Source organism: Anguilla rostrata, chromosome 3 (genome assembly GCF_018555375.3).
Source record: "Anguilla rostrata isolate EN2019 chromosome 3, ASM1855537v3, whole genome shotgun sequence".
In the NCBI taxonomy this organism is placed as follows: Eukaryota; Metazoa; Chordata; class Actinopteri; order Anguilliformes; family Anguillidae; genus Anguilla; species Anguilla rostrata.
Window position 1 is genome coordinate 19,239,747 of NC_057935.1, and position 11,792 is coordinate 19,251,538.

At 37.8% G+C, this 11,792-nt stretch overlaps 1 protein-coding gene across 1 annotated transcript; it reads left to right on the forward strand.

Moving 5' to 3' along the window:
- The first annotated feature begins 212 nt into the window (after positions 1-212).
- LOC135250407 (NXPE family member 1-like) lies at positions 213-11,792 on the forward strand. The gene is made up of 6 exons (XM_064326647.1): positions 213-437; positions 5,337-5,486; positions 7,867-8,516; positions 9,573-9,634; positions 10,394-10,612; positions 11,126-11,792. Exons 1-6 carry the CDS (start codon positions 420-422, stop codon positions 11,662-11,664), a joined length of 1,638 nt encoding a protein of 545 aa, XP_064182717.1. The 5' UTR covers positions 213-419; the 3' UTR covers positions 11,665-11,792.

Below are 11,792 nucleotides of genomic sequence, written 5' to 3' on the forward strand. Positions count from 1 at the left end.
TTCGATCAGAAAACCTTTAATTCTATGCTACAGTAAAGTGACCTTTTTTGCACATATGCTTTCTCATTTTGAATCACATTTGCATTGCAGTAAACGTGAAATTGTTCATATTGCTTGTGTCCTTTTGGGCGGGGCAGTAAAAATATCAAGTTTGTGGGCGGGCGGCCTGTCCCAATAACGTCAATGTACATTGGTAAAATCAGTGTTGGCTGACTCATTGTTCTGTTTAGACTGCAAGTTCCTCGATGAATAGCTTCACATTACATCTTCTGGTTTCTTGTTTTTTTTTTTTTTTTTTTACCATAAGGCTTATGTAATGATTTATGTAATGTAGGCATATTTCACAGTGAAATTATAATTCTATGGTTATTATTGGGGGAACAATCCATTTTTTATTTTAGATAAAATTTACTAAATCCATGGAAAGACTAAAGCAGGTGAGTGGCTCCTATATTATGCTTTTTTGTAAATTTATTTTTGTGCCTGCTCTTCCTTTTTTTCAGTTTGAACAAATTGGAAGTCGTTCAAAAGGCACACTGCAGAAAAATGTTATCTTACCGTACCGAAACATTAATTATTTCCTTAATATTATTGGCATGCAGTGTGGATCATTATTTTCTGCCAGCGCGTTTAACTAATTGTTACTATTGTTGTTTATCTGCTAGGGTTTATTCACTATGTTATGAACATGTGAAAACGTAAAAATGAATTTATAGATTTTTATTCAAACGTAAAATTGAATGCAAGCATTTTTTGTTTGATATTTCTTACATTATATAACAGTGACTGATAGTAGTCTTAATGACCAATTTGGTCATAAAGAAATGTTTTCCTTTCCTTACGTACTAGGTCTATTGAGGAAAACGCTAAAACTTTTACATACATATTATCCATACGGAATGTTAATCATTTCTCTGGGCAGGTTGCCTACAGTGACAAGGCATCTTTCTGGTAGCAGAGTCACGTGGTCATACAGTCAATCTCAGCCGCAATAAAATGTTACACTTACTGTGCAATAATGCCATTGTTAATCACTGGTGCGCTAATCGTATTATTAATCGTATATAATATCGTACATATTACAATATATTTCCCATTATTGGCGTCACTGGGGTTGGTGTCTAGTGACGCCACTGATGGGAAATATATTGTAATATTTACGATTACAGGTAAGAACTTGTTACATGTTGCCCCATCCCAGCACTTTTTCATAATTTGTATTTGTCCTAATACTGTAGCTTATTCTTCTGCCTAGTTTGTTTTGTAGAGGTTAGGTCAGTATAGTGTTCACTGTGTGAACTGTGTTCTTGGCTAGAACTAGCTGTACAAAATAAGTATTGTACCTTACTGAACCTGTGTTTAGCAGTTGCTATGACCACGAAATGCACTTTTTGTACGTCGCTTTGGATAAAAGCGTCTGCCAAATGAATGTAATGTAATGTAATGTAAAGGATATATAAATGTTTCGACTCCCCCGACCTTTTGTTTTTACCTCTTTTGGGGGGGTCCAACTCTTAATTAGGGGGGTCAGGCCCCCCAATCCCCGCCATAATTCGAACACCGGAGCCGCGCCCGTAAAGTGACATTCGATCTACCAGTATATTACCTTGTGCTACATGTAGACTTGTTTGACTTGTATTGCCACTTTGGTCACAATGATTTGCTTATAGGAAATGTTTGCTGCAGGCAAAACATTCCAATTCAAATGAATGAGGAATATCAGACTTTTGAAGGCAAAATAAAAATAGAAATTCTGAAACTCAATCAACGATCGTTACATTTCATATGAAAAGCAGATTGTAAAGATATGTAATAAAGTATGTACATTTTAATATTTTACAAATACTTCAGGACAAAAACAACCACTGTTTCACAAACTGCTGGTCATAACGAAATGTATGATCACAAAAAAATCGTCAGATGAGGTTTTCTTTTCTTGCTCCAGCGCAAATTATGTGCCTAAAGCTCACATTGTGGTAATCAACAGAAGCAGGCAATAACATTTAACATTTTCCCTTAATCAAACAAAATTTGAAGGCTGAACAGGACAGAGAAAAAACAATTGAATATCACTATTTCGATTTTGTTGACCAGACCCGTTGAAAGAGAGTTGCAACACTCTTTGATCTCACCGCCACGTGATCACGTAGTTCATGTAGCTCCAACAAATCCGCGCTGTCAACCCGAATGGTCTTAAGCGGGACAGACAGCAGCAGTAATTATATTTACAGCAATTTTCGGTAAATATTAACGCATAATGAGCATTGATTACTGTTGTGTTCTATCATTTATATGTCTGATACTGTATTATTATTATTTGCATTTATTTATATTATATTACTTACTTTATATAGGCGGCAATATCGTAAAGCAGAGTTAGAGATGGCAACGATAATGCTACTACTATGCCAGCTACTGGGGACTATTGTTTTACTTTAGCCTACATATAACGTTAGCTTGTTGAAGTAAACGGCACTTGTTAAACACTCCGGCGTTCTTTTATTCATCAGCCGACGTTACAATTTACTACGTTGACGACACTTCGAATTCAAAAATAGTAGCCTATTTCTGGGGAGTGGCGGAGAGACAGCATTAATCCGTTTTTCTGTGTTTAATTTTGGAGGGAAGGCGGGGGACTGTTCCCATAACGTAGTGAACAGTTACGAAAAATATGAATGCATACTGTAAATTACAGTATGTATGCATTAATATTTTCCTCGTGCTTCTATGGTCGTAATTCCTCACATCCTAATGTTATCTTATGTTAAGACATTCACATAGGCTAAAACATGCACACAAAGTAAATTTGGAAATGCAGAGTAGCTAACAGCTCGGGGTATGCTAAGAATACGATGTACACACTATAGACCAGATATAAACACTATAGACAGTAGTGTATTCATATTTATACTACTGTCTGTAGTGTTTATATCTGACCTATAGTGTGTACATCGGTTATCCCTTTGTTCACACAACACTTGTGCTAAATAAACAGTAACTTTAAGCTAAATAGCTGTTGAACTAACAGCAACTTGCTACTCGCGGCTCATTTCTGCGGTATGGTGGTATTATAAAATAAAGGCTGTAATGAAAACGCATTTTTTATCGTCAGAATGTATGTTGTCACAGATAGCCAGCAACCCCGGTCCAAATCTGGCAGTCATGGCTAGCTAGCTGGCACCTGTCTCTGTGCTGTGTGTGCCAGGTGTGTGCTATTAAAATCGGCCTTAACCTATGGCCATTTACACAACTGAACCAAGTTTGCGTGTATGTGAAATACGTTTCGAACATATACCAAATATTAACTAAGTAGCTTGTAAATAGCTATTTTAGCCTATTCGCGGATAATTTCTCTGGTGCCATGATGGCTTTTTGGCTGTATTGAAAATAAATTTTTATCATCAAAATACTCCTGCCCAAAGCCACTGGCTGTCTGGCGCCTGTCTCTGTTGTGATCTAAATGGGATTGGGTTTTCCCCTTGAAATCAGCCGTACTTAAGCGAAACCGAGTTTGTGAAATATGTTTAGACCATTTCAATTGAGAAATATTACAATGCCCCAGTCAAACTACCAGTAGAACGTGCATGTAAGTCAAAACTGTATTTAAGGTTGGGTACTGAGGCGAATTCAACATAGTTCTGCCCAAAGCTACTGGCTATCTGGCGTCTGTCTCTATGTTGTGATCTAAATGGGTTTGCCCCTTGAAATCAGCCTTATGGCCATTTACTAGACCCTGTGCAGTTAAAATGCTTATATTATGACCAAAGACTATAAGGTTACTTACACGTTGATTTTAAAAGTATGTCATACATGTATGCAATTAATTAGATTGTTTTCCCTAAAAATTATACAATGGTCGACATTGCCACCTGGTGGAGAATTTGGTATTGCAGTGTTTCCCCCAGAAAAGTTGTTAGGCACGGTGGCAAGTATCTTTTGACGGGGGCCGGCGCGACCAAGTGTCTTTTTTGACGGGGGCCCGGCGCGGGCCAGCGACAGACTGATGGCAGCATTAAAGTACCGCCCTATAATTTCTGTGATGACAGAATCACGGACGGAATCGCGGAATTGAGAATTTAAAAACGCTATAACACAGATTCCATAGGGCCCTACATTAAGTCAGTGCTAAAAGCTGACTGGAGATTTGAAAATATAACTAGGTAATGTGAATGTTGTTATAAATAAGTCATTTATTCAATACACATTTTTTTTTAAATCAACTATTTACAGCATAGCAGAGTCGTACAAATAATCTGACAACGTACAGTCTTGGAATGCTGTGTTTATAACAACAACAAAATAAATTAAAATAAATAATATCAAAGTTTTTGCACTCTGCAAAAAACTTGAAAAAAGTCCTGATTGGCTACTGATTCTTATAGCCTTGGAATGCTGGGCACATTTCAACAACAACAACAAAATAAATTAAAATAAATAATATCAAAGTTTTTGCACTCTACAAAAAACTTGTATTCAAGTCCTGATTGGCTACTGAATCTTACAACAAGCCTTGGAATGCTGGGCACATTTAAACATTTAAAAAACTATCTAAGGTTTTTTGGCTTTTACCTTTCCTCCTTGACATTATACCTAAATGTCACAAAGGAAGTGAGTGTGTTAGTGACTGTTTGGCTAGCTAGCTAAGTTAGCTAAATGACCACGTTGTCATAATTTTTTTCCCGACCGTAAAAACTGCCTGACTTGTTTACATTTTGGACAGATGTTGCTCCTGAGTAAATCTATCGTTGTTTCCATCGCAGCACGTTTGGTAATCGATCCGGGGTGAAGGGGTTTTTGAAGGCGGATCTATAAAATTCAACTAATTTGGTTGAATTATTTCTTAGTGTAAAAATACGTCAACAATCCTGAAATAATAAAATGTGGAAATAATTTAATATTTATTTAAATAATAAATAAATAAATAAATGATTGAATATGGAAATAAATCATTAAATCAGGACATGGATAATGGAATGTGGGAACAAATTTATAATTGAAATTGTAAATAAATTTAACTTTCATTTATTTATTTATTTATTTAATATTGGCACAAATGTTTCTCCATACTTCAGTGTCCATCAGTGCTGTTTGGTTTTTTGCACTTTCAGTTTTTTGTATAAGCCAAGCTAGCCAGCAAACTCAGATATATTTTGTCTCTGTCTCCTTACACTTCTATTTAGTTATGTTTGTCTTGCACACAACTAGATAGCTCTGACTCATTGCCTAGGCACAGATCCTCATCATGCTGCTTCACCATAATTACAGACATCAGGCCATAAAGAGCATATTTAACATTAATTGAGGCTGCAATGTCTTTTTTCTTTTTTGTCCTACAGAGCACAACAGACCTTCCATCAGCAGTTTGGCATCCTTTTGGAACACAGGGATGCAAATATTTGAGAAAGAAATGGATGTTAATTTCTCTGTGTGCCCTAAGTTTTTTGTTTATGTATTGTTCTAAACTATACAAATGGACATCAATATGGGTAATAGCAATTTCATTTCTCATTAATTTATCGTAGTAATTTAATCTCACAGGAAGCTTTTCAGAATTCAAGTATCACAATTTCTAAATCATTTTTTCCAGTGTTACTGTTTGCTCATAGTCATACATGATGCTACTAAAACATGAAGGTGCATAACATAGTTGAAGGCCAACTATTCCACTGTAGGTCTCTATCAGTACAACTGTGTTATTCTCTGAGCAAACATACTGCAGAGAGAATAAATTGCACAATTACAGTCATTAATTTGATCATTTGAAGAATGAACCTTTTATGTAATTGTTTGCAATGTACCACAATAACCACAGTATGAACATGGGAATTTTATTCTTTGTGGCATGCTTAGCTATTTCTGACAATGTGGTTTTTAGAGGGGAAATAATCCATATAAATATGAAAAGCATCACATTAAGAAAAATTAACAATTAATTATAATTCTGGGATTGCAATTGTTGGAATGAAAACCAGCATACACAGGGGTAGTCCAGGACCAAGGATGGGAACCACTGTTCAATAGGGTGCTGTTTACTACGTACAGCATAAATATATTTGAAGCCATATTATGCAGGGTTTCTTTTTTTTTACCACTGCTGTGGTCCTGTGTTTACAATCAAATAAGACACCTCCACTGTCTTCAACCCAGCCCACTCACTGCTAGTACCTGACTTCGGTCATCTAGCTGCCTAACATAGCTAGAGGTAATATTACTCACAGGTCCAACAGAAAACAAGCCAACTCCGCATCACTTTTCATCCCCTTTGCGAACTTCAGCTGACACCACCAAAGAAAAGCAATTCCAAGGTTCTTGAACGAGCCCTGTTGGCTTGTCTATTTGCTTCGTTGTATCTTGGCTTCTTCGCTAGCTAGCCAGTAACAAACACTGCCAAAATATTATTCCAAACCTCTGTCTCTGTAGCCACACCCACCCCTCTCCACGTGGAAAAGTGTGCCATGCCCATAAACATCCCAAACACATTTTAGAATTACAGATACATGTAAAGGTGCACAAATTTGGTGAAAGTTTATAAAGACAAAGATTTCCAGTACATCATAGGTATGCCTTAGTATTCTTATTTATATTTTCCAGTTAAAAATCCTGCATAGAATGCTTTAAATTGAAATGATGGCATTACATGAGATTACATTTTCCATTAAAAAATGCATTTAAACAAAATGCAGGAGTGACAAATGCACATGGAGGCTTCTATTTATTCTGCTAGAAGCTCATTGGCACTATTACTTTGAAAAGAGATGGAGGGAGTGAAAGGGATGTTGATGGTTATATACAGTGCCTTCCAAAACTATGGTACTGGTAGAGTGAAATCTGTTGTTTTAGCTATATACTTAAAGTGGAATTCCATCATAAAATGAACTTATGCTTGTAGAAGTGTAGCTGTCCTCCTGATTAATATGAGCTCTGAGCCAGCTCTCAAACACTGTGAGTGCATAGATATACTGTAGGCCCAAACTACTGGACATGAAACAGGTACCTGCTTTACTAAAGACTATAACAGGCAGGCACTTACAGTCTATGGACGGGCGTCAGACAATGACAGTCACATGTTGCCTCTCTTACTAAATACAAATTGCGGGGCTGGGTATTACTACTTAGACTGCATCCATGATAATGTTACTCGTTAGCAAGCTAGGCACTAAAAAAAAAGAAAGGAAATCTATGTTTAACTGTTCAGTTCAGTTTACTTTACTGCTTAAGTTCTACTGAAAAGCAAACGCTGCCTCTGTTGAGTGAATAGCATGGGTTTAGCGTAAAGTACGAATTTATTATCAGAAATGATGGTGTTGAAGATAAAGATAACTAATGACGGAGTCAGGAGCACTTTTTGATGTTTTAATAAAACAACTTCCATTTTTGGCCAATTGTAGGTTAAGGAGTCCATTCCAGGACTGACTATGTGGGCCTCCTCCTACTTGACAGAAGGGCTATGCAACCAAATATTCAACTTTATTACTTTAATTTACTTTACTTTAAGTTCATTTGTGAACTTACTTTTTCACAGATGAAAATGGGGGGCCTTGACAACAAAACAGCAGTTTTTGTAAAATGGTAAAACATACAATATATGCATGCAAATGTCAGTATTCTTGTGTCATTCATCTTTTGATCTGAAATCCAAATGACTTAAGTATACAGTATAGCAAAAAGAACTGATTTCACTCGACCGTCACCAAACTGTTGAGGGGACTGTATATGTAGGTTTTGAGGTGTGCTGAGCATTGATGACTTTTGAACATTAGACTCTGCTTTGAGCATCCAACACCTTCAAATCTATTTAAAAAAAAATACTTTTTAATTTCAGATGTTCATCAATTAAAACCCCCTTGTAATGTTCTGTCATTGCAGGAGCAATCTGAGACCCCTCTCAAAGAAATGACCGTAGATGAATTAATATTCTCATTATCATGGGCTTCCTCACCCTCCAACTTCACCTCTTTCAACAGCTCTTCCAGTGCTCAGCATAGTGTGGTCAGGCTAGAGCAGCCTAGGCCTCAGTACTGTGTTGGTGATACATTGAATGTGCTCGTGGAGATTAGGGACTATGCAGGGCACCCAAAAGCATATGGCGGGGACTTCATCCTGGCCCGGATCCACTCTCCAAAGCTCCAGGCATGTGCATCAGGAGATGTCATTGACCTCCTCAATGGCTCCTATCGTGTGCATTTCCACTTGTTTTGGCCTGGAGAGGTGCAAGTCTCAGTGCTTCTGATCCACTCCTCTGAGGCAGTTAAGGTACTCCAGAAAGACTGGATGAAGAATTACAATAAGTCCATGCACATGGGAACCTTTAGAAATGGAAAAAAAGAGGAGAAGTCTCAGTGTGCCCTCCGGCTGAGCTCAGACAGACCCCTGTGTCAGTACAGGAAGAAGGAGGATGGCGAATATTACGCCTGCTACAAGCCCCATACCCTTCCCTGCGACTCTCTGTCCATCATGCAGTCCTACACCCACCCAGGTCCTAATCTGACAAAGGAGGAAGTTCACCTATTAGCCCAGTAAGGCATCTGCTATTCAAAATATTGTATGTGTTCTGGTCTAATGGCACCAAATATGGTAGTTCTGTGCCTTACCAGCTACTCAAAAAGGTTTAGAGTTGAAAATGTTTGGTATTTATCAATATCTTATTTCATACTTCTGAATAAATTAGAAATATTTTTCACGGTGCGTTAGAGGAATTACATCCTGCAGCTTCTGTTTTTGATGTACATGATTTGGACGGATCACAACAAAAAGACAGAAGTATTTATTATTGATCCTGTTACATTAATGGGTATATTGGTTGTACAGTGATGTGCAAAATTTTGGCTCCCCTGGTTTAAATGTCTGTTACAATTACTCTCTAAGTGATCGAAAGCAAACCTGAACTCTAAATGGTACATTAAACTTGAGACCTTTCTGCAAATTCTATAGCAAAATAGATATTTATTATTTGAATTTTTTTACTGTTTTTAAATGATAAAAAAGAAAAGGACCCTGTGCAAAAGTTTGGGATCCCTTTTGGATAATTCTTTTTTACTTTTTAAAAAGATAATTACTAAGGCCCAGACCAAGGTGATTTACTCCTTAGAGCTTCAGTGAGTCAGGTGAATATATTTCCAGGGCTAAACTATTTATTCTGAAGTAACTTCATGCCTTCAAAGTATCCGACTGTGGTGGCTGTTCTGTCTCTAAACTGTTGTCCAAGGATGTCAGAATCAAGTTAGTTCACTTCCACTAACAAGGAGAAGGCAGGTTAGCTTCTCTTCACTTAGATATTAATTGTGAAAGTCATTTTGACCAGGGGTGCCCAAATTTTTGCACTCAACTGTATATTCTGATTCAGCATGAAATATGGGTAAATTTCAATTTATTTTTACATTGCAGGAGCAATTTATGTTGAAAAAATAAATAAGTCAATTTGAATTGTGACACAGTATAAACCCTTCTATTCAAAATGGTATTGGGAGCAGATGCGCTATAGCCAATGTGGGTGAGTCGAAATTAAGTTCTTGAGTTTGCTGTGAAAGTTTGTTTAACCATCTAAATGTCATGTTTATAATTGTATTTTTTAGGGAAAATACTGGAATAGAAATACCAAACAGCTTCAACCCTCTGACAGTCGCTGGTTGTTCTGGTATGTTCCTTTTTGCTTGTGCCTGATACTTCAAACTGCCTTATTAAATTACAAATTTCATAAACCAAGTAATAAAAAAAATTGAAATGAGAGCATGTGTACTTGTTGTTGGCAGCCATATTACCTTGTAACTTTCTGCTAACAAATGGCTCAAGCAAAGGAGTGATGGACTTGGTTAGTGCTTGAATGAAAGACCTGCATATATTGGTTGACCAGAAGGGGGTAATACAATTGCATCCAAGTAAATAAACATTTGTATCAATGCAATGACAGGGAGTCACATTCTTTCAGAGATGTTAAATTGAAGTCCTGATTCACTGGGGTTATTAAAGCTCACCCTTCACTTTTCACAAAGAATAGGGATTTTTCCTGGTATCCTGGCTATATTCCCAATCTGGCTCTCTCAAACTGGTCACCAACTATCCTTGAGTGTAACTTGCTAAGTAGGTCCCTCCTCCCTACCTTGACTGTTGTATGATATGAGCTTTAACACATCAGTCAAAGCAAATATGTGATGTGAGCTTTTTGTCTCAAAAAGGCTGCCATTGGTGGTGGTTGAGGTGATTTTCCTGACTTCTCAGTGAAGCGCTTTGAGATTGTGCTGCATTAATGCAATACATTATTAATAAATTAATAATAAATTAAAAGAATAAATTATGCCATAGTGTCATTGAACATTGTGGAGACACTTAGTACAGTATATCTTTCCGATGTGCATTCAGCTATATCTTTTTATCTCTGTCCTTTTCAATCTTTCAGGTGCAGAGCACAGACCTACTGAAAAGTGTGTGGCAGGAATGAACTCCCCTTTTCCTGGGGGATATTTCTATTTAAATAGGTGGTCCTCTTCCTCCTGTCATGCAGACCCCTTCCTCAGTGAAGATGCCATTACCAGTTGTTTAAAGGGAAAGATTCTCTACCTATTGGGTGACTCCACTGCACGCCAGTGGATAGAATATTTGGTTATAAAGCTGAAAGGTAATAACTTGGATGACTCAAAGGGAAAGTACAGCTTGGATTTACCCTTGCTGAAGACAGAAATGTCAGTGTGCACTGTCGCCACTATGGTGTGCACCAGTCAGCAATATCAGGCCTGCTGTTGTGATACATTAGCCATGTTTAACAGTCAACAGATACAATGTATGAGCCCCTGATGATTCATTTGAATAAACAACAGTGTACACTTGAATGTTATGTGATTTGCTCTCATCAAATGTTACAAATATACTTCACAAGTCAAATTTTGTAAGGTTTAGGTCTTATTCCACGGAGCTAAAAAGAATTAAAAGTTGGGGGCTCCTAATTTGCACTGGACTGGCAGAAGGGCACATCCAGTTAAAGCACGAATCCTTTGTGCAATGTCCACCCCCTAGTCAAAAACTGAGTCCTGCTGATTGGGTTTGGATTTCTGTAGTGCAAAGCACAGTTAGCCATTTTGCAAAAAAAAAAGGTTCCTAATATTTGTCCCATTTATTCATTTTGTTTCCTCAGGTCTGAGAATTGTGCAAGGGAGTCGTTTTCATTCATATTTGGCTGTTGATGCCCGTAACAACATCACTGTCCGATGGATTAAGCATGCTCATCCCTGGCTTAGCTATTTCGAATCCAACATAAAGACATCAGTCACCGTTCCTGAGGTACTGGACAGTATAGAAGCTGGTCGTGGGCAGAAGGATGTGAGCGTGGTCATTGGAATCGGCCAGCATTTCCGGCCCTACCCCCCAGAAGTCTTTATCCGAAGGCTACAAAGCATCCGCCGGGCGATTCTGCGGTTACACGCCCGCATCCCCCAGGCCGTTGTTGTTATAAAGCTGGAGAACACCATTGAACTGAAGTCAGAGATGATAAGAGACAGTAACTGGTATGGCTACATACAGAACCTGGCTCAGAGGAAAGTGTTTGAGCGCCTGAAAGTGGCTCTGGTAGATGCCTGGGACATGACTGTGGCTGCCAACACTTTAGCGGTCCACCCTAATCAAGTTATTATTTCTAATCAGGTGGCTCTGTCCCTGTCGTACTCCTGTCATTAGGCATGGGTACTGTCCGAAAGGTTACTCTGTAATTATATGTATTTGGATACTTTTTTTACGAACTGCATTTGGAGATACTGTATGTTGATAGCATAAGTGGCGTAAGAGTTATTATTTTGATTTCAGGA

Coding starts and splice junctions, on each gene's coding strand:
- LOC135250407 (XM_064326647.1), top strand. Junction 8,517..9,572: donor GAAGTTCACCTATTAGCCCA/GTAAGGCATCTG, acceptor TGTATTTTTTAG/GGAAAATACTGGAATAGAAA. Junction 10,613..11,125: donor TTTGGTTATAAAGCTGAAAG/GTAATAACTTGG, acceptor TTGTTTCCTCAG/GTCTGAGAATTGTGCAAGGG.